This window comes from Prionailurus viverrinus, chromosome B4, assembly GCF_022837055.1.
Source record: "Prionailurus viverrinus isolate Anna chromosome B4, UM_Priviv_1.0, whole genome shotgun sequence".
Lineage (NCBI taxonomy): Eukaryota > Metazoa > Chordata > Mammalia > Carnivora > Felidae > Prionailurus > Prionailurus viverrinus.
Genome location: NC_062567.1, coordinates 75498231 through 75525230, shown reverse-complemented (window position 1 = coordinate 75525230; position 27000 = coordinate 75498231). Strand labels below are relative to the sequence as shown.

The window sequence follows — 27000 nt, the reverse complement described above, 5'->3', positions numbered from 1 at the left end:
AGTAAGAGTGGGTGGGTGAGAAAGAACAGAGAAGAGACTCATCCAGACGTGACACCCCGCAGGGCAGCAGTGACAACACTTTAACCTGAAATCTGCCTGAAAATAGACTGTGTCTATGACATTATGCAAATTATATGCAAAGTCAAGAAGCCCTCTGTCTCTATTTCTAGCAAACTGAATGTGGCCCTGGTGTTAGCAGCTCCTTCCAAGAGTCGCCCACCTAGAGTGACGACGGCAGTTCGCATCAGTCCCCAACCTGGGAGACTGGACTCAGGACGGGCACCCCTCCACTCCAGCCCCAGGCCTGGGTCTTTTACACATGAGGACTGTTACATCTTGGTCTGTTAATCTTGATGCAAGTGAGGAGTTGGAGAAGCACAGCACCCTCCTTGAAGGTGATGTGGGGTGGGCCTGAGGGAGATTGGTGACTGGGAGGAAGGGAGAATTGTCCTTGAAGGCCTGGGTACCGCGAGGCCCTGGCAGGGGAAGGTTGGTCCTCAGCCTCAAAGCCCATGCTCTAGAGACCACCTTCACCCCCCACTTGGGCATGTTACAGGCACTCATCAGCCCTAGGGAGGATCCTTATTACACAGACAATCCTCTCCCTCTTCGCACAGGTAAGGACATTAGAGTTTGGGGTCCCCCAGGAAAGTAGAGCAAAACTGCAAAAAAGTCAATGGGTTTCTTTCTTCCACAGGCAGGCAGGTTCCTTGGGCTCTACATGGCACCTCCCAAGGGCACGGTGACCTCCCAAGGACTCTTCTGCCCCTGGAGGGCAATGAGCCAATTCTCCTTTGTCCCACCCCAGCCATAGCCAACCACAGTGTGGCCATCAAGGTGGAGATGTAAGGACCAGGTCGGGTGGCCACAGGGAGGGGAAAGGCTGCCTTTGTGGGACACCAGGAATGCTCCAATGTCCACAAAGCTGGTCTGAGAGGTCCTCTGGGGAGGAGGGCACTGTCTGTTGTGGGGAGCTCCATGGACACAGGCACCGGGAGGCTGTAGCAGGCTCTAGGCATAAGGCCAACCGGGGGGCCGCAGGACATAGGGTCGGTCCTCTGTGATACAATCAGGGCACCCTTTCTGCGGTTCCCTAACAGGGCCTCTGATACAAAGGCACAGAGTTTTCTGGGCTGAGAAGTCAGATGGACGAGTCCCTTCTCTACTTCTTGCAGTACCTTTCTCCCACATGGCACGTCCTTGCCCCCACTGTCCCGGGGTTGGGGGTGGTGGGAGGTGTTTTCCAAGCCCAGGACGCCAAGATGGGTCTCCGAGGATGGTGAGGTCCTTACCAGTCCAAGGGTGAGGGCCGACTCCCGGCAAGGTGGGGGCCCCATTTGGGGAGGGACTTGAGAACAGAGAAAAATCGAGGCAGACGGGTCCAAGCTGCCTCTGAGTGAAGACACAAAAGAGCGCCTTCCTAGGTTTTCGGGGGACAGTCCCTGCAGACTGAGACCCGGCGCAGCTCACGCACGTGCACGCCGGACGCGCAGAAGGCGGTCCAGCCTTGGGAAGGGCCCGCGGGTGCCTGCGCAGGGGCGGGGTGGGGCGGGGCGGCGTGGGCGGCGGCCGCCCGGCAGCCTTTGGCCAGCAGAGGGCGATGTGGCGGACGCCTCGATCTGTCTGCTCAGGGGCAGAACTGAGATTTGGGCCGCAGGCGGGCGTGGGGGGAATGATCCTGCGCGAACTTGTGACTTGTGCGTGAAGGGCAAAGACCGGGCATGATACTCAGGGACCCGCTCCTTCCCTGTCCCTTCTGGTTCCCTCTGCGACGAGCCACTTGAGCTTAGCAAGACTCAGCAGGAGCTCGAGATTGGACCATGGTTTATTGAGGACCTACTGTGTGCTGAGCACGAGCTGAGTGCTCCCACAAGCAGGATCTCCAGGTAAGAGGCTGTAATTTGGGCCCTGGCACACCTTCCTGCACTCAGACGGAAGCACCGGGTGCTCTGCTCTCACCAAAGCCTCTTTCCATCCCTGACCACTGGCCGTTAGCCGGCCCCTGTCACTCCACTTCCCGCCTCAGACCTTCACCCCCTCAGGCATTTTCCAGCCTCTGGAGAGCTGCTGCCTTTGGAGTCCCAGGAGGAGCCTCTTTGCTCCCAAATCCAGCAGAGATAAAATCTGTCATGGGGAGGACTGACTCCTGGGCTGAGCGGGTTCCAGTAACCAGAAGATGCAAAACTGCCGGGAAGTAAACTGCCCTGTGATCATCTGAGAACCTAACAGGTCCCTCTCACTTTCTGTTTTCACCAGTTTCACTTCCTGGTTCTCCTTTGGGCCTTGCACAACTCAGGGAGCCAGGCCTGGGAAAATGCCACGGTGCACGCAAGCCGCCCCTGGGTGGGGGCAGAGGGGGGGGGGGGGGGTGCTGGGTCATTTGCAGCGGGAGGGAAGGAGGCTGTGTTTTTGTCACCTCCTGTGGAGAATGGTGGGTCCTTCCCTGCCCCAAGGGCTGAGAGGCCAGGTCTTCTGAGCTTGGGACTGTTCTCATCCCTAGCCTGAGCCCTCCCACCCCACAAACCTGAGGCTCTACCTCCCATCCACCAGCCCAGGCTTTGGGGTAACCTCTCCATCACATGGACATACACCCTTGACGTTGCCAAATGCTGAACATTCCACGTGTTTCTCCACAGCCATCAGGTTCTTCTTGGACACACACGGTCTGGGGTCTGGCCAAGACTGTGGGCCTGGGCCAGGGACCAGTGGAGAGCAGGAACCTGGGTGCTGGAGGCTTGCTGGCTGGAGCCAAATTTCTTCTGAGCCTCAGAGGCCATGCAGGAAGCCGGCCCTCAGCCCTTCTCAGTCCTGGACAGAGAAGGCTAAGCCACAGCGGGGTGAGCGGCCGGCTTGCCTGCCCAAAGGCCCAGGGTTGTCTGGGCCCAAGGATGGCGGCTGGTTTGAGTTAAAGCAGGAACTGGAGCTTGCAGAATTAGTCTAGGAGGCCCTTCAGGGACTCCTGGCCTCAGATAAAGTTATTTTCAAATCCCCATCTGGAGGCAAATTGCCAGGGGCTGGGGGGCAAAAGGAACAGAAGGGACTGATGAACTGAGCTCTGACACCAGCTGAAATTTCAAAGAAACCTCAGAGGACATCAGGACTGTGGGACAGTGAAGGCCTCATTCTTGTCACGTAGAGCAATTACCTAGGACCAGAACCTGAGTCTCCTGACTCCCAGCTGAGTCTTTCCCCAGCTGCGCTGGGCTTCTGAAAGCCAAGCTTTCAGTTAGTCCGAAAGTCCTGGGCCTCACCCGTCTGACCTGCTACCTCTGCACTGTCCTCTGACCCTGCCACACCTGCAGCAGGACTCCCTGGGTGGAACGCCCTAATAAGGCAGCTAGGATGGAGGTGGGGGAGGGGCCCAGGATCCGGGCCCCAGCTCTCCCAGATGGTTGGCGGCTGGTGCTCAGCTGGTGGGGTCTTGTCCCGGAGACAGAGGCCCCAGGCCTCATAGAGCTGAGATAGAAACCCACACAGAGAAAATGACGGGCCCTGGGTGTCTGTCGGGCTTGTGCCAGAGGCTGAGACCTGGCAGGGCAGGATGTCTACTGAAGGCTGGACAAGGCCCTGTGTCACCCGGGGAAGGTCTGGTGGGGCAGTGGGGTTAACTGAGGGCAGGGGGTAAAGTGCAGGCCTAGGCTCTGGGCCCGGGGACTGGGATTCCCTGGCCTGGCCACCCTGGCTCTGGGGCCTCTTTTGCATCCTATCCTGGGGGTGGTAGGGGCTGCGCCCCAGGGCGTGAGGGTGGGGAGAGAGCCAGGCGTCAGGGAGCCTGCTGCTCTGCGCGGGCCAGACGGCGGGGGATCGGGTTTCAGCCCAGCTGTATTTTTGGCTGGATGAGCCGGCAGGCGGGCACAGCGGCCCAGAGAGGGGCACCCTCCTCCCCAGCACGTGTACTCACGCCACCTCTACCCAGACAGGGCACCCACCGTCTGCCACCCACCCCACACGCACTGCAGGTACAGGGGAGTCAGGCTTCAGGCCTGTGGCTAGCGAATCACTTTGGGCTTCTCGAGACCGTTGCTGAGTTTCTGTAGTGTCTTCTTGATCCGCAGAGCCGTGAGGCGGGCAGAAGGGTTGGGGTACCAGCACTCCCGCATCATCTGAGCCAGGCCTGAGAGGACCTGTGGGGGGAGGGGGGGCAGGGAGAGGCAGAGGGGAGGAATCAGACAGAGACACAGATCAGGGAAGATGAAAAGGAGGTGGTGAAAAGGGGGCGGTGCCCAAATGGGGGGACATTAAGCGGTACAGAAAGGACCGATGGGGGAGATAAGAGCATCGAGGAAGGGCAGAGGAAAGACAGAGTGGTAAGAAAGGGAACGGAGGGCAGGAGAGGAGAAAGACGAAAGATGGAAGGGGAAGACAGTGGAGTGACGAAGGGTGGAAGGTGGCAGGCGGGACAGAAAGAGAGCTGTAACTCAGCCCTTCGGGGGCACTCAGGCCCCCTTCGGTGAAGAGTGTCTGGGGAACACCTTACCCCCACCCACCCCCCACCTCCGCCAAGATCCGAGGAAGGGGAGACATGCAAGCCTCAGAGCCTCCACGTGCCCCGTGCGGCTGGACTCCAGTGCGGAGGGAGGGACTCCCTGGCAGGGCCCCGTGGACACTGGAGGAGGGTCCAGGAGGAGCCCGTCCCAGGAAGCTGAGTGGTCTGAGACTGAACGAGCAGCACCTCTGCCTCAGAACTCAAGCTGGTTCCCGACAGGGAGTGTATGTGATGTGTGTGTGCACAGCACTGCCTATGCGTGGCTTTTTATGGATACGCATGTTGTGCAGAAACACGTGTCTATGTACATGTATGTATATACATGCATATTCATTCCTTCAATAAACATTTGTTGGGCGTTCTGAGCCAGGCACTGTGATAGATAGCTGGGATACAAGGCAGCGAAGGAGACATGTTCTTTGTCTTCACAGGGCCAACCGTCTGGCATATATGTGCATGCATATGTATCTGTGAGTATATGTTTATGTAGAAGCATGTGCATGCCTGTATGTGTTTACATACACATGTGCCTGTGTCTTATATATGTATGTGGAGTGTTTAGAGAAAAAAACGAAAACAAACAGCAACAACAAAAACTCCATAGCAAGAAACGTGGCAGAGAGACTCTGCCTTTTCAGGCAAAATGGAGGGTTCTGAAAATCCAACATTTCAGGGGTCCACAGGCCACGGATGTGGGAGGTCAGAGTACCCCCGGACAGACCCTGGAATCCACCCTCCAGAATCGATCCAGGTGAACAGACACCTGAGGCACAAGTTCCCGGGGCCAGAAGTCCTAGCCGTGAGCCACCGCCCCGTGCCATCCCAGCCCCCCGGGGAGGCCTCACCGGGTCTGCGGTCAGCCGGTTGGGGATGGTGGGGGTCTGCTGATCAACACACACCACCTTCTTCATGTCCTCAAAGCTGGGATCATTGGGCACCACGTCATAGAAGGGTGGCCGGTAGTCCTCCACGATGCCTGAGGATGGGGGGGGGGGTGGGACAGTCACTCGGCACCCCAAGAAGGCCCCACGCCACCCTGAGGAGAGGCTTGCCCATCTTCTGTTCCACGGTCCGGAAAACCAGGTGTCTTGACCCATGCTACCCTGAGAGGGATGCTATGACATAATCGATACGTGCACCAATAATGATAATTACTGCTAATTTTGCACTCGCCATGTGCCAGGCATTGTGCTATAAACACTTCAATGCTTCCTTTTGTTAGCCTTCACGACAACCCAACGCGATGGGTATTATCGTTACCCCTATTTTACAGATGAAGAAACCGATGCTCAGAGGCGTTGAGCCCCAGGTGGCACAGCCAGTAAGGGTAGAGTCAAGATTTAAACTCACCTTGGGGCACCTGGGTGGCTCACTCAGTTAAGTGTCTGACATCGGCTCGGGTCACGATCTCATGGTTTGTGAGTTCCAGCCCCCGAATCAGGCTTCACGCAGACAGTGTGGAGCCTGCTTGAGACGGTCTCTCTATCCCTCTCGCTCTCTGCCCCTCCCCCGCTCACATTTGCCCTCTCTCTCAAAATAAATACGTAAACTATATAAAAGTATTTTAAAAAGAAAAAGACTTGAACTCGTCTCATTGGATTGCCAGGCCAGACCTTGTTTCAGTCTTTCCGTGGCTGCCTCCTGCCCGGGGTCTGGGCACTGCTCCCAGGCCCCAACCATCACAGATGCCCGATAAAAACGTTTACTGGGCACGTTCCCTGTACCAGGCCTGGTCCTAACTGCACTGCATTAAATCTTCACAACAACCCTCTGAGTAAGTCATGCTATTAGCTCCACTTTATGAACGACGTAATTGAGGCCAGAGAGGTTAAGACACTTGTCTGAGATCACACAGGCAGTGAGTGACCGAGCTAAGTAAGATTCGAGCCCAGGAAGTCTAACCAAAGCCTGTGCTCTTGACCTCCAAGCTATACTTAAGAGAGAGAAGCTGGCCTGCTGCGGGGTGCGGAGGGACGTGGCACAAGGAGAAAGGGATCTTCACCCGGCTCCAAGTAACACCCACCCACTCTGAGACACGGCACAGGCCTCGCTGACCCCTTAGCAGGCAGTACTACCTCTCCTCACTGTCCCTGAGGAGAAGCCTTCTGAAAATGATGCCTGTGGAGCTGCAGACAGCGCAGGCAGAAGAGGCCAGACCTAGACAAGGCGCCCCGAGCCCCCCTGCTTCCCAGCCTGAGGCTGGGGGCCGTGGCCACACAGCCGCAACCTCAGGAGGGCCCGCGCCAGCTGTTCTCCCCGTGGCGGGCTTCCAGGCCGGCCCCTGCGCCTCTCGAGCCCTAATCAGTGCTGCGCAGAGGCCTGAGCGTGTCTAATGGGCCTTTAATCAGTGCCGGGGCTGACACCAGATTACAGTGTTTATAATGCGCCACGAATCTGTGTGGGGCTGACAGAGCTTCCCTCCGCCCCAGGAGCCTGCGGTCAGCCTCCCTTGCGGCCCTGGCCGGTCCAGCCTTCTCGTCCTGCCTGCAGCCTGGCCCAGGGGGTCTCGGCTCCTTCCAGGCGCCCCCTTCCCCAACCCTAGTGTTCAGAGCCTACTCTGGGAGTGTACGTCTGAAGGAGCAGGAATCTGAGCCCCTCCAGAGTCTCCCAGAGGGACTGGCTCCACTCTGGCCTCTCTCTACCAGTCAGCGCTGAGGGTAAAAGAAGACTGGCATGGGGCTGGCTCCTAGCGGATGCTCAGGAAATGAGAATGTCCCTGTCCCCAAGGAACGGAGCTCCAGTTATATCCTGAGGTTGGCCCCAACCTGGCAGGACCTCCGGCAATCCCTCCCCACAGACAGCCTCCACAAAGACTGACAAGCCTCCCCACCTGGTCCAGGGCTGCAGGGCACCAGCCACAGGTCTGCCCCAGCAAGGCTGAGGTCCCTCCAACTGTTCCTAGCCCCTCCAAAGGCGCCCATGTGTAATAATGAGGCAGCGATAAGCAGGCAGTGCAGACACTATTATATCCTGCATTTTTATAGCAAAGAAACCAAGGACCAAAGAGGTTGAAGTAGCCCAGTGATAAAGAGCACTAGCCCCAGAGTCATATTGGCCTGGTTTCAGAACCCGATGCTGCCTCTAGCCAGCTGAGATTCTGTACCTCAGTACCCTCATCTGTGAAATGGGGATGATACCATGTCAGGTATTCGTTATTACAATAAATTGCTGCTAATATTTACTGAGCCCCAGAATACCTCCAGATACTGTCCTAGGATTATCTCAATTAGAAACTATTAAAAAAATTGTTTTAATGTTTACTTATTTAGAGAGAGAAAGAGTACGTGAGCAGGGGGAGGGGCAGAGAGAGAGAGAGACTCCCAAGCAGGGCACAGAGCCCGGCTCGGGGCTTGAACTCACGAACCGTGAGATCATGACCTGAGCCGAAAACAAAAGTCGGGCGCCTAACCGACTGAGCCACCTGGGCGCCAATACTAGAAACTATTTTTATTCTCATCTCCAAATGAAATGGAGGCACAGAGAGGTTAAGTAACCTGCCCATGGTCATAATCAGGAACTGAACCCAGGCAGTCTGATTCCCAGCCCATGCCCTTAACCGCTAAGTGATACCACCTCCTGCCAACACACGATGATTAAAGAAGATCATCCATGCATACAGCAAGGCACATGGCACATATTTAAGCTCAATAAAAGTTAGCTGCTATCACTTATCCAAGATTTCACAGCCAGACTCATAGATTTGCAGAGCCACACCTTAAACGGTCACTCAACTCGACCCTCATGCCATGGGCACCAGCCATGGCAGGAAGCCCCTGTCTCCTGCCTGTCTGCTTGTCTATCCCTGCCCCATCCCTCTTTCTCCACCCTGTGCGGGGTGGGCCCTCACCATTGACAATGGTCCGACGGGCGATCTCCCACAGCACCAGGCCAAAGGCCCAGATGTCTGTCCACTTGTAGGACTCGAAGCAGTCGGTGCGGATCTGCTCTTCCAGCACCTCAGGGGCCATGTACCGCTTGGTGCCCACTCGTGGGTTGTTTCCGATGTCCAGGTAATCACTACCCTGGGAGTGCATCACAGCCAGGCCTGTGGGTACCAGGCCTGTCACTCCTGCCGCTCGCCCAAGCCCACAGAGTGGCCCCGGAGGCTGGGGTGCGGGGGGCAAGGTGGGGATGGAGAGAGATGGTGAGACATAGAGTAGCAGGCGAATGGAGACCTGCCCTGCGGCGGGCTGGGAGACAGCAGCCACCGGGAGAACCACCTGCCCCGGTTATATTCTGCTCGTGTAGCTCTCCTAGGTGCCCAAGGACCCAGAGAGACGTGAGTAGGCAAGGCAGGTGTAATTATGCCCATTTCACAGAGCAGAACCCCAAGGCCCGGTGAGGGGAGCCATGCAGTCAGTGAAGCCAGGATGAGAACCCAGGTTCTTGGAGCCCTGCCCCTTTCTCCCAACTCCTGGAGCCAGAGCGGTATGCCGGAAGGAGTCTGGGCTTGCAAAGCGTCAAGGCAGCTTGTGGGGCTCTCGCAGAGGTGAAATGAGACAACACACATGCCTGGAGGGATTAAAGCGCCCATCAGTAGTTGAGTCGTCGCCACACTCAGGAACAGGCAAAGGCAGAGAACCTAGTGAGGGGGAGAGTGCTCGAACCCCGCGCCCTGTGACGGGCCCGCCCTACCCGGGCGGCTCACCCAGGTCAGCGATGCAGCACTGGAGGTTGCTCTTGACCAACACGTTGCGGCTTTTGAGGTCCCGGTGGGCGATGGCCGGTTTGCCCTGCGTGCCGAAGATCTCCACGTGCAAGTGTGCCAGGCCGCAGGCGGCCGATACAGCCAGCCTCAGGGCCAGCTGGGGCTCCAGCGTCTGCCTCTGCAGAAAGTCATAGAGTGACCCATGCTCGTGGTAGTGCGTGATGAGCCACAGCTGCGTGCTCGAATTGCGGGAAGTCATGTCCGAGGCGATAAAGCCTGTGGGCAGAGGGTCGGGTGGCTCAGGCAAGGGGCTAGGGATAAGGGAGGCCAGACTGATCGGGTCAGGGCAAAGCTGGGGCTGGGGCTGGGGTGGAGGCAGGTCTGGCTTAGGTCAGAGAGGAAGCTGGGGTCAGCGGTTGAAGCTGAGGGCTGACGGGAGTCCTTCAGGACCAGGTCAGTTGTCCCGAGGCCCGGGGACTCCAGCCTGGAATGTGGGGGGGGGGGTGCTGAGAACCCCAGCCTGGCTTAGCATTCCCCGCTTGCCTAGAATGTTGTCGTGTCTGAGCAGCACCGTGTTGTAGATCTCCGTCTCCCGGAACCAGGACTGTTCATCCCTTGAAGAGAAGATCTTGATGGCCACGCTCTCACCATGCCACAGGCCGCGCCACACCTCGCCGTAGCGGCCCTTTCCTGATCCGATGGCCAGAGGGGTGGGAGAGGGTCACATACTGGGCACACACAGCCCTTGGGCATGGGAATCCCCAGAAGAGCCCCCATCTTCATTCTGCACTGACCCCAATTGCAGAACCTCTAATGTTTATGTTTAACTTAATCCGGGCCCACCCTCGTTAGCCTTGTTCCTGCCAACACCTACAGAAGGATCTAGCCCTGACCCATCTCCAAGCCACTCCCTGCCCAGCAGAATTCCCATTTGGACCCAGGCCTGGTCCTGCCTCAGAGGTCCAGACTCAGAGGCCAAGAGCTTGCTCACTCCTGTGCGCTCATGGGAGCCCTCGGTCCAATCGCCCAGGCTCACCCACTGCTCACCTACACACTCCACCAGGGCCACCTGCCGCGCCACTGTCCTCTGCACCAGGAAGGGCAGTCCTGAGCCACTGCCCGTGGTGCAGTCACTGTCCAGGAGATCCTGGGGGTACAGAGAGGCCACTGAGAGGCTGCCCCCACCTGGCCCAGCCCATTTCTTCCTCCTTAAGCTGGGCCCCCGCTGCTGTGTCCCTACAGGCTCCTCCCTTGCCCAGCGGCATCTCCCCCCCACCCCCCACCCCGACTCAGATCTCTGGGTGTCTGTGACTGAGTCTTTCTCAGCTCCTGTCTGGCTCCTATCTGATTCTCTGGCTCCCGTCTACCCAACCCCCACCCCCGAGGTCCCAGGCACCCCCAGGCTTGTACCCCCAGCATGCTGTCCCCCTGCTCCGATGCCTTCAGGATGAGGCTGGACTCGCCCAGATCGCTGTGCAGACCCCTCTGCTTCTCCCGCCTCCGCCGCCGCCGGACATGCCACAGGCCCAGGGCAGCCAGGGCCACCAGGACCAATAAGGCCAGCACAGGGCCCAGGATCAGAGGCAGCTGGCCGTCTACTTTCGGCTGTTCTGGAGGAGTCTGGGTGGCTGGTGGAGGGGGCGGGGAGGACACTGAGGCCCAGCTTCCACCAAGCCAGATTCCCCCCCATTTGGCCACTCTGCCAGGTATATCCCAGGGTCCTTCCTCCCCCGCCCTCCTGGCCAGAGCAGGAGCTGGAGGCAGGGCAGGGAGGACAGGGACTAAGAAGACAGGGAAGGGTTGCTGGGGTGGCCACACGTACCATCCAGTGCCAGAGACACGTTTTGGTTGCACAGGGGGCTGTAGCAGCAGTAGTGGTTGACGAACTCGGTGGGACGCCCCTTGCATAGCTCCTCGTGCAGGCTCCCACAGCCCCGATGCTCCTGGGGTTGTCCGCCCTCCTCCCGCACCAGCACTACTATGCACCAGGCCCCCTGGCAGGTGGACCCCCTGCAGGTTGGACCCTCACACTTGCAGGTCACCAGCGGGCCCCGGGAGGGCTTCACAGGGTCTCCTGCAAGACACAGCGGAGGCTCAGCCACTCTGGGCCCAACTCCTAGGCAGAGACTAACAGCCATGCCTGTCCCACTGCCCCTCCCTTCTGACCTCTCAAACACACCCGCTGAGACCTTGGTCCTCCAGTCCCATCCTTAGATTATCCTCCCCTCCAGAACCTGATCCCCTAGACACTAGGAGAACCAGGCTTCTGTCCCCTCCCTGATCCTAAGACCTTCCCTCCCAGTTCTAGGCCCAGCCCTGGCCCCCAGCCCCAACCCTGAGGGGTCTCCCAGGTGCCCCCTGCCAATGTCCTCACCCTCTGCACCCCCAGGTGGAGGTTCCCACCGTGGAGGCTGGTAGAGCACCAACCTGTGGGTTTGGATCAGGAGGACAGCAAAGAAGGGTTGGGGTAGCTGGGCATTTAGTCTAACTGAGCCTGCCTCCCACTCTCCAGCCAAGCTCCTAGGTGCCCCCCTCTCCCAGCTCCTCAAATTCAGCCCCAGCAAGAGCAAGAGCAAGGTCCTTTCTCTATCCAGGACCCTGTCCCCTACCTGCTTCCCTAAGTACTTACCCTGGGTCAAGCCCAAGGCCATCAGTAGCATCAGAAAGCCTCTCCTGAGGGAGTCCAAGGTCATGGTCCCTGGAGAAGAGAGGGGGTACAGCAACATCTATGAAATGTGATCCCTTTGGTGTTCTCAGCCGCTAACTGTGGGTCCCTCCCACCTAGAGGAAATCACTGGGAGTTTTGGGGGGGGGGGCACAGGGAGGCCTCCTCCCTACTCCCTGTGTCTGGCTTTGGGGCGGGGCCTGCAGGGGAAGTCCTGGTTCACTTCCCCATGGAAACCATCCTGTTAGGGGTAAAGGGTAGAGAGCCATATTGAAGTGACAGAGAGCTTGGGGGACTCCTAGCTATTTACCCCTACTCCTGAGTTCAGATGGGAGGGCACAGAGGGCACAGGGCCAGGGTGGAAGGAGAGTGTTTTTAGCAGTACCCCCCACTCCTGTCCTCTGCCTCTTACCCACCCTTTTCCCGGTGCCGCCATCCCCCTAGCCCTGGCTGCCTCAAACATAAACAGGCTCCTGTCTTCACTTCCTGCCATTCAGGGTCCCGCCAAACTGGGAACAGGAATCAAGATTGTTTAGATTGGGGTCTGGATAGAACAGGCAGGAGTCACGCACAGCAGGGAGGGAGCTCGGGGCTATTCTCAGGGCAGGCTGGGGTGGCTACAAGGTCTGGAGGAGCCACACGGGGCTGGGACACCCCGTGACAGAATTCGAGGGGGATACCTTGTGAACCACAAAACCCAGCTCCTTATTTTAGAGAAGATGGAGATTAGGCCTCAGACAGGGCAGGAGACTTGTCCAAGGTCAGACAGGACTCAGTGGCAGCACCAGGAGTGCGACCCAAGTGCCCAGACTCCCAGTCCAGTGCTTTCCCCACTCTGTCTCCCAATCCAGGCGACAGCCGAGGTCTGAGCCCTCAGGGCGGTAACAACCATACAAACTTGGACAGCGCTGGCTCAGGCCAGGTATGAGGAAACCTCTCTACAATTTCACCAGAGCATAAGATGCCCTCTCTGAGCCATTCTCTGGCCGCCTTCCTCCTCTCTCCTTGCTGTCCTGGGAAAGGGTGGGGGTAGGGCCATTGATGTGGGAGGGGAAGTGAAACATACTTAGACACTGAATGTTTGACCTTCCACGGCCAGTTAAGGTTGAACTTTTCCAGAAGTTTGGTAGAGAATGTTAAGGAAGTAATTCTGATTGGGGCGCCTGGGTGGCTCAGTCGGTTAAGTGTCCGACTTCAGCTCAGGTCATGATCTCGCGGTCCATGAGTTCAAGCCCCTCACTGGGCTCTGTGCTGACAGCTCGGAGCCTGGAGCCTGCTTCCGATTCTGTGTCTCCCTCTCTCTCTCTCTGCCCCTCCCCCGCTCACACTCTGTTTCTCTCACGCGCAAAAATGAATAAATGTTAAAAATATTAAAAAAAAAAAAAAGGAAGTAATTCTGATCTATGATAGTCCCCAACTCAGGTCCCAAACCAACTTGTGCTTCAGAAGCCACCCCCTTCTTCATTTCTCAAAGGCTTAGAACTAGAAGAGAAGGATGGATGCTGCAGCAAGAAGGACTGAAGTCAGACAGCAAGAAGGACGTCCTGAGTGGTGGAGAGTGTGCAGGTGTGTGCCTGGGGATCCAGTCCCCAGGAGCAGCTACCACCAGGCTGGGGCGGGCGGCGGGGGGGCGGGGGGGGGAGCTGGGGCGGAGGGGGTCTTTTGGCATAACACAGTGAGGCTGGTAGGGCTGGATGTATGGCCACATGGGCTTCAGAAGGGCCATAGTCTAAGAATGGTACCAAATGAAGATCCATGGTACTGAGGCTCCCAGGGCAGGATGGCTGGGGACGGGGGCGGGGCGGAGGGGGGGGTTCATGGGCCTCTCTGGCTGGTGGCAGCTCTAGCCTTCCTGCCTGGGCTTCCTCTGCCCCAGAGGCCCAGGGCTGGGGGAGGAAACGGAGCCCTGGGCTGCTGCAGCTGTGTCCCCAGCCTCTGCCTGACCTCCTGTCTCTTGCCCCTCCCGGCAGGCAGTGAGGACTCTGGCAAGCACTCGGCAGGGGGACCGGTGGCTGGAGAAGGACCCCCAGACAAGCTGAATTTGCCCACTGGGGCAGGGGTGGGAAGCCATCTGTGGAAGCCTTTGCTTGCCCAAAAAGCAGCTAAGGACAAGGCACGGGGCAGGAAGGAAAGGGTGGATAGCGATCAGGATAAAATCTCCTCTCCCGAAGCTTCCACTTCTCTGACAGTGCCCCACGGTACCCTCTTACCTACTTGATTATGCATCAGGACCCCCTGGAAGTGCACATTCTTTGGTCACACCCACACTCCAAATTCTGATTCAGTCCATCCCGGGACCAGCAAGAAACTTGCATTGTAAAACGTCTCCAGGTAATTCTGACCCTTTTGCATGGGTCTACCCCTTGAGAAATGTGTCCTACACAGTGCTAAACCTGCTGTATGTGTTTTCATTTCTCTGTGCAAGGAGGGCCCTGCTGGGTGAGTGGGAGCAGGATGCAGAGGACAGAGACTCTCACTCCCACCAGGCACTCCCCCCCCACCAACTAGAGAAGGGACAGACTAGTGAAACCTCAAAGCCAGGGACTTGGAGACGCTGCAGAGGGAGGGTGGAGTGAGGGCTTTGTTCTCAAGCCTCCCAGGCTCAACAATGGTACAGGGAGGGCCTGACAACATTTGCAGACTCCGCTTCTGGTCTTATCCTGGGAATGTAGTGGAGTAAAATTGTGACTCTCTAGCTTTGGTTTTGTTTTTTGTTTCTTTAACGCCTCCTTTTAATTTTTTCTTTTCTTTTATGTTAGAGACAGAGCACAAGCAGGGCAGAGGGGCAGAGGGAGAAAAAGAATCTTCAGCAGGCTCCACACTCAGCGTGGAGCGGGACACGGGGCTCGATTCCACAACCCTGGGAGCACAGCCTGAGCCGAAATCAAGAGTTGGACGCTCAACTGAATGAGCCACCCTGTGACTCTCTAGCTTTTAACTGGGCCCGGCACAAAGCTAAGTACAGAGAGTGCTGAGTCCTGCCAGTCCAAACTCAGAGTGACCCTGATTGCCCAGAGACCTGACTCTAGCACAGACAGACTCCTGGGGACTCGTAGTATCCCTTCACTTCTTTTTTTTTTTTTAATTTTTTTATTTTTGAGAGAGAGAGCACAAAGGGAGGAGGGACAGAAAGAGAGGGAGACACAGGATCTGAAGTAGACTCCACGCTCTGAGCTGTCAGCACAGAGCCCGACATGGGGCTTGAACTCACGAACCATGAGATCGTGACCCCAGCCGAAGTCCAATGCCCAACCCACTAGGCCACCTAGGCGCCCCTCCCTTCACTTTGAAGCAAAACTTCCTGAAAGATCTCCTGCTGACAGAAGCATCACTGTTGTTGGCCAGAAATCACAAATGCCAAACTAACTTCAAACATTAACTGCCCACTGTGAAATCTTTAATAATAAGAACTAATCTTCTCTGAGTGCTGCTAAGTACTCAACTTTGATGGTTAATCTCATTTAACCCTCACAATGATCCAGTGGGGAAACTGAGGTTCAGGGATGGATGTTAAGTTTCTTGCTCATCGTCACCACGGGTGTCCCGATCATCTTGAGGACAGGAACATATTGCACGCTGCTGTTGTTACCATGGGGTGCCCGATGAGGGTTTGTTTAGATGGGAAGACAGAAATCATCTGCTTGCTGCAGGCTTAGTCTTAAGTTGGAGAACCAGAGAAGGGGTGTGCTCAGAAGGTGGTTATCGATCTGTTTCTCAGCAGCAGGACTGGCTCCGCACAGCGACAACTGTAACAGGGCTGGAAGAGCCTCACTCTGCGAATCAACAGGTCTTACCCACACAGCAGAGGGCTGAGCTACTCATACCAGGCTGCCCCTTACCGTACACAAAACACTTTCATCTGCATCATTTCACTGGCCCTTCACCGCAGCGTGATGTAGCATCAAGCCTGGATTTTAGGGTCTCACACAGAAAGCACAGGCAGCACAGTACAGCACCAGGGTCAGGATCAGGCAGACCTGGGTTCAAATCCTGCCTCTCCCACTTAGAACTACGAAGTTTGGGGCAAGTTACTTAAACTTTCTGAGGCTTAGGCTTCCCTACAAAAAATGAAAATAACAAGTGTTCATTTCATAGGTATCATGTAGTAGAATTATTCAGCCGAGTACTAAGTGGCACACAGTGAGCATTTAACAAATGTTACCAAAAACCCAACAGCACCATTTACACCATCCACGGAGCTTTGGACAAGCGAGTCAGGTCTGAACCTCTTTAGTTTTCAGTAGGATGGGCGTAATAAACCTCTTCTGCTAAACTGTGGCCGGGATTCCATGAGAAAAATATAGCTAAGCGTACATCTAAGAGCACTCAAATAAATGGTATCTATTTTTGACAACCCCATGAGATGAGAGGACAGGCACTAGGACAAATGGGACCGTGAGGGATCAGGGAGGACAGACCCCGACTCAGCCAGAAGCTGCCACTAATAGAGAAGGTGAGTGCTATAGTCCACTATGCCCCTGTCCTTCAAGAAGAAATGTGGGGGGGGGGGCAGCCCAGAGATGCGCTTAACAGCACTGGCCTCCAGGGCAGACTGGAAGTCTGGGGTCCCAGCCTACAGGGAGAAAGGGAAACCCTCTGGCCTGGATCTCCAGGGAAGGCCATGGCATGGGGATTATCTGACCCTACAGGGTTGGAGGTGAGGTCTGCAGGATGGAATTATCCTTAAGCAAGAACCGCAAAGGCTGGCCTGGGAAAGGTGGGCTTCAAGGGGAGGCTCAACACGGTTGCAAGCAGACACTCCCTCCCAGGTCAAGGCAGCTGCCTGGAGGGACACGCGACCCCTTCCCTGTGAAGCAGAGCAGGAATCCTTCTGCCCCTTTTACGGATGAGGAGAGGAGACAGAGAAGTGACTGGCCCAGGGGCCAGAAGTTTTCTGATTCCCAGCCCAGGTTTGGCCCAGCCCCCTCCAGGGTCGTGGGCAGATGTGCGGGGAAGGCCAGGGACAGCTTGCCCTGGTGGGGAGCTGGGACTGACCCTACGGCAACCTCTGTGAGGCGTCCTCTGGGATCCGCCCCGAGAAGGGCCCGTTCGGGCTCGGGGTCGGGCCGCCCGCGGACCCGGACTCACCTCTGGACCCGCCCTGCGGGCGGCGGGCCGGGCGCCTCCCCTCCCGGCGGCGGCCGCGGTGGCACGGCGAGCGCTGGACGGCGGGCCCGGGTCGTGCGCGGCCCCGGACGGCGCTGGGGCCCGGGCGGGGCTCGCTCGGCGCGGACGGCGCGGCGGCCTCCCGGGACTGGGAAAGAGGCTGGAGCAAAAAATGTTTCTTATTCCAGCGTCTTCCTGCCTGGCCCGGCTCCACCACTCCCTCCTAATAAACCGTTTCCTATTGCCCAGCTAGCCGACGGGCCGCCCGCTCGCCCCTCGCTGGGGCCGCAGGACCCGGACCCTCCCCCGCGCGGCTCCCAGACCCCGAGGGCAACCGCCCGCCTCGCCCGCCTCCGCCGCCCCCGCACCGAGATCGTGGCGGCGCCCCCGCCCCGAGCCTCCCACATCCGCCTGCCCGAGGGGGCGGGCCTTGGACTCGGGCCGCGGGGGGTCTCGCGGGGTGGCCAGGCCAGGAGCCGCGGGGGGCCAGAGTCGAAGCGGGAGGCACGGTCTGAGGGCCGGTAGCGGAGACGATGGACGGGGAGGCTCCCTCTCCCGCTCGGAGCCGCGGAGAGGGCGACCTGGAATCGGGACTGGAAGGGGGGCACCGAGGGAAGAACCGCGAGGAGAGGGGGAAGGGGAGGTAACTTACCTGTCCTTCACCCACCCTCGGCCCCTAGTCCTCGGCCTACTAGGCTCAGAGCAGCAAGGGCAGGGTTTGGGGCTGGCAGGGTCCGAAATATTTTGGCCCCTCCCTCTCCACCCTCGACCCCCCCGCCCTCGAGGACTCCCGACTAGGTCGAATCCTTCAGCCTCCTGCCTCTGGCCCCTTCACCCCCTCTTGTTCACTCCCCTCTTCCGCAGCCTCTCTCCGCTCAGCACAGGGTAAAGAGGCCCAGCTCCGGCTGCTCTGGGTCAGCGGTGGGAAGAGTGAGGCCCTCCGGCCACAGCACAGCCCAGTGACAAGCACTCCTCTCCCCACAATGCCAGGCCAGAATTGGAAGGAGAGGCTGGGAACTGCCTTCGACTGCCCCCTTCCAGGCAGGCCCCTCACCCCACCAAATGGAGATGGGGACTGGAGCCTACATGGGGCACTGATGGGACAAGGCAGACAAAGAGTTGCAGAGGGGAGCAGAATGGCTTCTCCCCCAGAGAGAAACTTGCTCTCTGTCCTGATTCCCTCGCATAGGCTCAGAGTACTGACGTCATTGCCTTGCTTTGCTCCAACCACTGTGAGCACCCTGAAGGCAGGACTTCATTTCTAGCCTCCTAGTTACCCACAAAGACCCTGCAGTCTGGGAATCCAGGCTAGCTGCGTACCTCTCCGTGCCTCACTCCCCCATCTGCTAAATGGGCACAGTCAACAGTGCCGGCCTCATAGGGTTGTTGTGAGAATGAAGGCAAATGATGCTTATCTCAGTGCACAGCAAAAAATGCTGGCTGGCTGTGCCTGCCGCAGGGTGGACCCTCAGTGACAGTGTTCAATGAATAAATGAAAAGGCTGGGGAGACAGTAGCCTGGGGGCCAAGGTGGAAAGAGTAGGTATTGGAAGCAGAAGCGGACGTCTAAGGTGCCTTCCTCTGTGAAGATTGTGTAAAATGGGCCAGGGACCCTCCCCCCCACCCCACCCCCGGGGGCTCCCACCCCAGCCTTTGCTGGGAATAGAGGCTGGGGGAGACATCAGCTCAAGGCTCGGACGACATGGGTTGTTGACTGACCTCACTTCCTCTGCTGAAACCCTCCCCAGCCCCCACCCCACAGCTGCTTCACAACTTGTGAGCATTGTGAATTGCAGAGCCAAGGCACACCCAGATTTCAGTGTCAGGACCGAGCTGAGTCCTGCAGCCAATAGGAAGTACTATGGGATTACGGTATCTGCTCTTTCAGATTATAGCGGCCACTTCGGAGCGTGGCCTCGTGTCCATCTATCATACCCACTCTCCCCGCCCCCCCCCCCCCGCCCCTGCCCTGCATTGGCTTCTGATAAACTTCTGCCAATCCCAGCCCCTGGATTTCTGTTCTGGGCTGTGGAAATGGGGGCTTCCCTGAGGGAAGCATTCGGTCTGAGACACTCAGCGGGGACGGAAACAGTGAGATGGCTAGGGCTGAGTCGCTGGTGAGAGCCGCTGGGGATGGGGGAGGGGCGGGGTGGGGGGGTGTTATCTAGGAAGGGGTCAAGTTTGGAGGAGGAGGACGGGTGCCCAATGGGGCACTGGGGAACGGGCTGTCAGTCTGCTAGAGTCCCCCAACCTCTCTAGAGCACTGAGCCATCTGGCCCCTGCCTGGTGCTCACTAGAGCTTCTTGTGAACCCACCCATGCCATAGCACACGGAAAACCTGGGGAAGGCATCGGAGGAGGGACACAGAGTTGGAGAAAGCCCTGGAGAATAGGCCCAATGAGGAAAGGGAAAAGGAATTACAAACTGTGTCCAAGTCTACAAAATTAATTCCTCAGAAGGACCAGCTGTTCCCCATATTCAGTGAGGACAGAACAAGAGGAAACAGGCTGAAAGGGCTGAGATCTGAATTTAGATATTTGGAAGGATTTCCCGATAGTGTGTGAAGCAGAGAGAGAGGCCTGGAGATCCTAGGAAGGCTATGTGGGGTGAATCTCAAGGATATTCTCACCTGTGGAAGGCAGGTGACGTGGAGTCCAGCAGGCAGGCGGGAGATCGGACAACCTGCACTTTCAGAACCATGTACGAGTGTTGAGTTCACGTATCGCTTTTGACATGAAGGCAGGGCCAACTTCATGGGTATTCAACCTGTGCAGATACATAGGACCCCATGCTTGGCTTAATGCTCTGCTGTTGCCATCTTGAAACTCTTAGTAATGTTTGAACAAAGGGCCCCCGCGTTTTCATTTTGCACTGGGCCCCACCAATTATGTAGCCAGTTCTGCACCGGGATGAGTAGGAAGAAAAAGCAAGGGGGAGGGAGAGGGGGAGGGGGAGGGGGAGGGTGGAATTAGCAGAGGGTGAGCTGCGCTTTGTTTCATTCAAATTGCAGAGTGGGAGAGCGACAGGAGCCAACCTAGGGAATCTTTCTAATGTAAGAGACATGGAAACAGCAGAACAGGGTTACGCTACCTGAGGAGGAAGAACTGTGGGTCTCCTTTAGGAGGGAAGAGGGGCAGATACCTGTGAAGTCTGTGCATCAATTCAACACGGAGAAGAGAGTCTGAGCTTTGCGGGCTGGATGAAGCCCGAGTTTTGCCTGGAGTGGGAGGGAAAAGTGATCTCTCTAGGTCTCCTTCAGCTCTGAGCAGAAACACCATGTTGTCCTAAAAATAGCAGTAAACCGGGGACCTTCTCTGGGCCTCAGTTTCCTCCTCTGTACACTGAGGGGTTTAAACCGGGTACTTCCAAAGGTCCTGCCCAGCTTCATATTATCTTGTTTGGCTCTGAGATTCAGAAAATGGTCTGATCTAAGGCCCGGTCATTACAGCTCAGGTAAAAAACGCCATGTGGCTGGTGTTAAGGTTGGGGGAGGGGAGGGCAGCTAGGGCCTACCCACCCAGCACCTCAGGAAGACGCTGGCAGACAGGGGCCAGATTGCCAGACTCAGAGGGACAGAGTCACCTTCCTTTTCCTTCCCACCTCCTCCAGGATGTCCCGTAGATGGGTTCATCCGCTCCTTGCCTATCCCTGAACAGTCAGGATGACTCATCTCAGGATGGAACCTCTTAAGAAAGGGTTGGCATGTCAGGGCAGCAGTCTGAGATCAGGCGGTGCCCACACAATGCCTCAGGGGCAGTTGTCCTGCAGCTGGGCTCTGCTGGGAAGCCGTTCCAGCACCACCTCCACCTCGGCAGGCCGGCAACCTCTGGACTGCCCCTCCCCACTTGCATCCTCAATGCTCTGACCCTTCCAGAAAACCGGCCCCACCACCTCGGGGAAAGAGTCCAGACTTGGACTTGGAGTCTGCACTCGAGCCTTTGTCTCCACAACCCGGGCAAGGCGCGGACTGTTCCTCCTCTACCACGTTCTCAGCATAAAAGCAAACACTCTGCGAGGGTCCCCTACCAGCTCTAAAACCCACACAGATGTCCGGTTGTGCGCTAGAGGGAGGCCGAGCTGTGCGGGAGGAGAAAGAGTGTGAACCAGAAGTCAGGAGATCAGAGGCTTGGCTGTGCGATGAGGGCCTCTGCTTCCCCACCTGCTCAAAGATGAGTAGGATGTGTTGCCTCGTCCACTGATAGGTACCTGAGGGCTTGTTATCCAGATGAATATATAGCCACTGCAGATGACTTTGAACTATGAGGCCACCATTCTGGAAGAAAAAAAAAAAAAATTCAAAAAATTCCAAATAAGCACGGGGTGACATAAAGAAATGAGATCCTGGGGGCGCCTGGGTGGCGCAGTTGGTTAAGCGTCCGACTTCAGCCAGGTCACGATCTCGCAGTCCGTGAGTTCGAGCCCCGCGTCGGGCTCTGGGCTGGTGGCTCAGAGCCTGGAGCCTGTTTCCGATTCTGTGTCTCCCTCTCTCTCTGCCCCTCCCCCGTTCATGCTCTGTCTCTCTCTGTCCCAAAAATAAATAAACGTTGAAAAAAAAAAAATTAAAAAAAAAAAAAGAAGAAATGAGATCCTGGCAGAGGGACTTGATAACGAGAAGCAACTGTGCCCACCCCCGGCCCCTCTTGCTGGGGCTGACCCCCTTCCCAGAGTCTCCACTACTCCCTTCTCTGATGTTTACTGGGTAACTCTAAATGATACATTCGCACTGAGCTCTCTCCATCTTTCCTCAGTTTTATTGAGGTATAATTGACAAGTCAAATTGTAAGGTATTTAAAGTGTTTATCAAAATGATTTCATACACGTATACATTGTGCAAGGATTCTTCCCATCAAAATAACACATCAGGGGGCACCTGGGTGACTCAGCCGGTTGAGTGTCCGACTTGGGAGGCTCAGCGCACGATCTCGCTGTTCGTGGGTTCGAGCCCCGCGTCGGGCTCTGTGCTGGCAACTAGCTCAGAGCCTGGAGCCTGTCTTTGGATTCTCTCTCTCTCTCAAAAGTAAATAAAACATTAAAAAAATTAAATAAAAATAAATAAATAAATAAACATTCAAAAAATAATAACACATCCATTACCCCCTCATAGTTATCTCTTGTTATTGTTGTTGTTGTTGTTGTTTTGGTGAATAGAACTTCAGTTCCATACTCTCCACTAATTTTATGCAATACGGTATTATCAACTGTAGTCACCATATTGTACGTTAGGTCCTCAGACCTCATTCATCTTCTAGCTGAAAGTTGTACCCTTTTACCAACCTCTCCCTATGTCTCCCTCCCCTCATCCCCGGCAACCACTTTTCTACCCGCGGATTCTATGAGTTTGTCTTTGTTTTTGGATTTCACACGTAAGTGACACCGTGTGGTATTTGTCTTTCTGCTGTCTCTAAACTCAAAAGCGTTGGGCATTTTTTTTTAAGACTGTATTTTTAAGTAATCTCTACACCCACGGTGGGACTTGAACTCACAACCCTGAGATCAAGAGTCGCACCCTCTACCGGCAGAGCCAGGCAGGCATTATCTTAAAGCTTCAGAATTTAGGCCATTTAGATTCTTTTCTTTTTCTCACTCTTCTAACTATTGATCATTATGTTATTATTTTGTAAATTTAAATAATTCAACTTTAGTTCCTATTCTATCGGTATCAGATAGTGTCTTTTTTTTCCCTACATGGTATCTCTTTTTTCTTTTTTTTTAATTTTTTTTTGGAGTTTATTCATTTTTGAGAGAGAGAGAGAGAGAGAGAGAGCAGAGGAGGGGCAGAGAGAGCAGGAAACACAGAATCTGAAGCAGGCTGAGCTGTCAGCACAGAGCCCAATGCAGGGCTCGAACCCACGAACCGTGAGATCATGACCTGAGCCGAAGCCGGATGCTTCACTGACTGAGTCACCCAGACTCCCCCACATACAGTATCTCTTGACTCTTCACTAATTAAGACTCTTCACCCTTTCCTAAAGCTGCAATTTTGCTGCCATAAAGGAAGATACATCGTGCTGAGGTGAACATCTTATTATTGGGGGATGCCAGGTTGAAAGATCACTGGAGGTGTCCTGAAGGTCTGGCTGAGCATTTGGAATGGCAGCGGAGTTCCCAGAATCATCGAGACTTTTGCCCACCCTAAAGGAAAGCAGATCCCAAATTTGTGGGGTGAGGGTGGGCAGAGTTGCCCTGCAAGGGGATGGGGGCCTGGTAGGCTCTTGGGTGGTGCTGAGGGGACCCTTGCTGCCTGAGGAGAGAGTCTGAGGGGTTAAGGGGACCATCCCCAATGGGGAGGGCTTAGTATTTGAACAAGGAGGGGGTCCCCAGGATTTGAGAGCTGGTAATGGCCCCAGCTGGGAGAGATTGTTTGAAAGAGGGTCTGAGTGGCTGGGTGAGGCCGCAGGCCAGCGGGATTTCCTTCAGCTCCAGCCACGCGGGTGGGTGGGACCGGATTGCTGGAACTGGACACAGGAATCTGCCTTTGTTTCCAGCTGGAGGGGAAATACCATAAATCCTGCCCCTTTCCCACCCCTCTGGCATCCGTGCCCAGGCTCTGTCCTTGCAGGAGCAGACAGCCTAGTATGAAGGGCCCTCAGCAAGCCCGGATTCCAGGGCCCCCCATCCACAGGCCCCTGCCCCAAATTGCCCCACAGCAGGTCACGGGCATGGATGTAGGAAATAGTGGCTTGGAGGTATCCAAGGCTGGTCTCGGGTAAATAGCCACAAAGCAGGGTTTAGGTTTTGGCCTGCTCACCTCTCTCCTTTACCTCAGAGGGACCGTGGCTTTTCAGTTAGGTCTAAGGATGAACTCAGGGGTAAGGTTTTGTCCTGCCCCTCCCTGTCTCCCACCAACTCCCACTCCAAATAGTTGGACAGACTACAACTAGGAGGATAGTCACATGGGCAAAGCACGGAGCTGGACAGCTGGAGAATGTAGAATGCTGGGGCACAGAGGGGCTAAGAGGGGGAGATGGGACCCCAGGAAGGGGGGACCCCGTCTTGATTTTTCCCTTTGCCAGTGTGTCCGTGTGTTTGTGTGCCTGTGTGACAGGGTGTGTTTACGTGTGCTTGGTGGAGGGCGGTGGTGGGTAGGGAGCCTGTGTGTACTTTTGTGCCTGCCAGCCTGCAGGTCCCTGTGGCACCTGGCTGACTGTGTGTTGGCACGTGACACTGCCTGTGTGACCGATCCACGTTGCAGAGTCCCTCTGACCCCAAGCCTTGCCGTCCAGTCCTCCCTCCAGATGTCATACCTTCCTTAACCATGAAAAGCCAGGTTCCCTCTGAGGAAGAGGAGAGAGGTGAGCAGGTCTGAATGTCTGCTGACCAGGTGGGTTTCTCGTTGGGGCCAGCTGAAATCTGGGGGGAGAACGGTCCTTGGCGGTCAGGGTGAGGGACGGGTAAGGGATGGGGGGAAGTATGGGGAGGGAAGCAGCAGGCCTGGTGCTTGGTGTGGTGGGAGATGCGTAGCTGTTTCCAACTATTTGCTACCATTGCATTTCCCAGTTTGGAAAAAAAGGCACATCAATGAATGAGTCCCCACCTGTCCCTCTGTCCTCCCTACATATATGTACTCCCTTGCCTTTTCCTGACCCAGCAGGGCTTCCCTGGGGCATGCCCTGGGATGACTGGGGACACTTGGCTCCTGGACCAGAACAGCTCCTAAGAGGAGGAAGGAGACGGTAAAGGGCCCTCTAAGCATCCCGGACCTTGGTGGAGTCTGAACGTGGTTCGTTGCTACACACGTTTATTCAGCCTGTATGGGCTAGGCACAGAGCCAGGGAGTAGGGAGACGGGCTGAGGCTCTGTCCATGCAGGACTGAGGGAAGGGCATCCCCACAAGCCTGGCTGATACCCCAATGTGTCCGGAAAGCCAACTTTCCAGTCCCTTCCATAGGAGCCCCTATCGGGCAGGGTGAGGGTGAACCTGTGCACATGCAGGGAACAGGTGGTCCAGCCATCAGTGCTATGGGGATGAAAAGTGGGCTGGGGGCACTCCAGGCCTGGGGGGTCTGAGAAGCTGGTCTGAGAAGGCTGTCTGGGCTGACCAGGTGTTTCCACTTCAGGGCTCGCCAGAGTAGTATTCTAGAATCACGGGGGAGGCCATGGGGTTCCAAGGATATGTCCGCTGGCCTTCTCCACGGGGCTGCCCCCCTTGGCCTCACTCCTTGCCAATCGGCACAGTAACAAAACCTGTTGTTTACCAGGCACTGATGGTTGGCCGGGCCCTTCTCAGTGCGTGGCATGCCTCTCCCTGTTTAGGCTGCACGACAACCCTGGGAAGTACAGATTCTATATTGTCACCATTTGCTGTTACAAATGAGGAGCTGGAGGCTGGGAGCACTCCCTGGTCGCAGAGACGGTAGGAGTCAAGGCCGGGATTCAAGCCCAGGTGTTGGTCTTTGCAGGGCACTTTTGCCAGGGGCATGTTCGGCACAGCTAGGGACCTTGTTCAGAGTTCCTTGGCCTCTGCTGACAGGGACTCCATTTGGAAGGCTCGGGAGCTGGGCTGGCGTGGGAAGAAGCTGGGATGTTAGCAGAGAGGTTGACTCGGGGCAGCACAGGCAGAGCGAGCCACGTGGGCTTCTTTCCTCCCCAGCAGCCTGAAAGGCTGTCAGAAGCAGTTAGAGGATTAGAGAGAAATGGCCTGGGAGGAGGACTGGCAGGGCGCAGGCCCCGGACTCCCAGCTGCCCGGAGATGGCCATCGATAGAGGGTGGGTCACCAAGGTGGAGAGGCTCCCCCTGCTGGAAGATCGCTGCCCGCTCGTTGAGCTCCCCAGCATGCTAGACGGGAGAGAGAGAGAGCGCGACAATGGGCTAGTTCTCTGGTTCTGAAGATGCCGTGGTCACCCCCACGCCCTAGTACAACTCAGGCTGGTTAGAAGTGGGAGGGAGAGGGGCGCCTGGGTGGCTCAGTCGGTTAGGCGGCCGACTTCGGCTCAGGTCATGATCTCGCGGTCCGTGAGTTCAAGCCCCGCGTTGGGCTCTGTGCTGACAGCTCAGAGCCTGGAGCCTGTTTCAGATTCTGTGTCTCCTTCTCTCTGACCCTCCCCCGTTCATGCTCTGTCTCTCTCTGTCTCAAAAATAAATAAACTTTAAAAAAAAATTAAAAAAAAAAAAAAGAAGTGGGAGGGAGAGGGGTGCCGGCCGGCTTAGTCGGTTAAGCAGCCGACTTTGGATTTCGGCTCAGGTCATGATCTCATAGTTCATAAGTTCGAGTCCCACGTGGGGCTCTGCGCTAAAGCATGAAGCCTGCTTCAGATTCTCTGTCTCCTTCTCTTTCTGCCTCTCTCTCTCTCTGTCTGTCTCTCAAAAATAAATAAATGAACATTAAAAAAAGAAAAGTGGGAGGGAGAGACTCAGAGGACCAGGGAACTCGGGCTGTGGCAGGTGCCGTGTGTCACAGTGGAAAGGACACAGGCTTCAGAGTCCACAGACTTGAAGTCCAAGTGCCACTTGGCCACTTAGCAGCTGGTGACCTTGGGCAAGTCGCTTAACCATCATAGTCTCAGTTTCCTCAACTATGAAATAGGAAGGTTGTGGAGATTAAATAGGATAATGGTGATGTCAAGGCCAGGACAGTGCCAAGTGCTGCAACAGCTCAGTGAGTTCTGCCAACAGCCCCACGGTGACATGTTATCATTACCTCCGCTTGATGCGTGAGAGCCTCGAGGCTCGGAGAGGTTCAATGACTTGCCCAAGGCCAGCTCCCAAGCCCAAGCATGTAACTAGCATGCTGTTCCAAACCCGCAGATGGTAGTTTCGTTCCCTGTTTTCATTGGGAGGAAAGAACTCTAGCTCCCGGAGGCCCAGACACAGCTCAGCCAAACTCGGTTCCCGAAGGACCCTTCCATAGCACCTCAAGTCTTGGTGGCACTTTGCAGTTTACAGCACCTTTTAACCCACATTATGTAATGGATCTTTCAAAAAAAAAAAAAAACCCTGTCTTCCCCCCATTAGCAGATGAGAAAACGGAGACCAGGGGAACTTAAGTCCCTTATTCACACAGGTAGGACAGGACATGGTAAATTAGCCTTGAAGCCATTCCAGTGCCCTGTAGTCGCCTCCGGAACCCCCTGGGAGAGAGGACGCACTATCTAACTC

General features: G+C 56.2%; 1 protein-coding gene across 6 annotated transcripts; it reads right to left on the bottom strand.

The window, feature by feature from the left end:
* Nucleotides 1–1807: 1807 nt before the first annotated feature.
* On the bottom strand, nucleotides 1808–17696 carry ACVRL1 (activin A receptor like type 1). 6 transcript variants are annotated; one of them, XM_047866988.1, is made up of 12 exons: nucleotides 17558–17696; nucleotides 16888–17065; nucleotides 15639–15857; nucleotides 11764–11832; nucleotides 10957–11208; nucleotides 10545–10762; nucleotides 10182–10281; nucleotides 9678–9824; nucleotides 9135–9410; nucleotides 8334–8531; nucleotides 5332–5462; nucleotides 1808–4124 (listed from the first exon to the last, which is right to left on the bottom strand). In XM_047866988.1, the coding sequence occupies exons 4-12, from the start codon at nucleotides 11825–11827 to the stop codon at nucleotides 3990–3992; spliced, it is 1521 nt and encodes a 506-aa protein (XP_047722944.1). In that variant the 5' UTR covers nucleotides 11828–11832; nucleotides 15639–15857; nucleotides 16888–17065; nucleotides 17558–17696; the 3' UTR covers nucleotides 1808–3989. The 6 variants fall into 6 exon arrangements, with proteins under 6 accessions (XP_047722944.1, XP_047722942.1, XP_047722943.1 ...); XM_047866986.1 differs by lacking the exon at nucleotides 15639–15857; XM_047866987.1 differs by lacking the exon at nucleotides 15639–15857 and having other exon boundaries at nucleotides 16888–17628.
* Between the last annotated feature and the right edge of the window lie 9304 nt (nucleotides 17697–27000).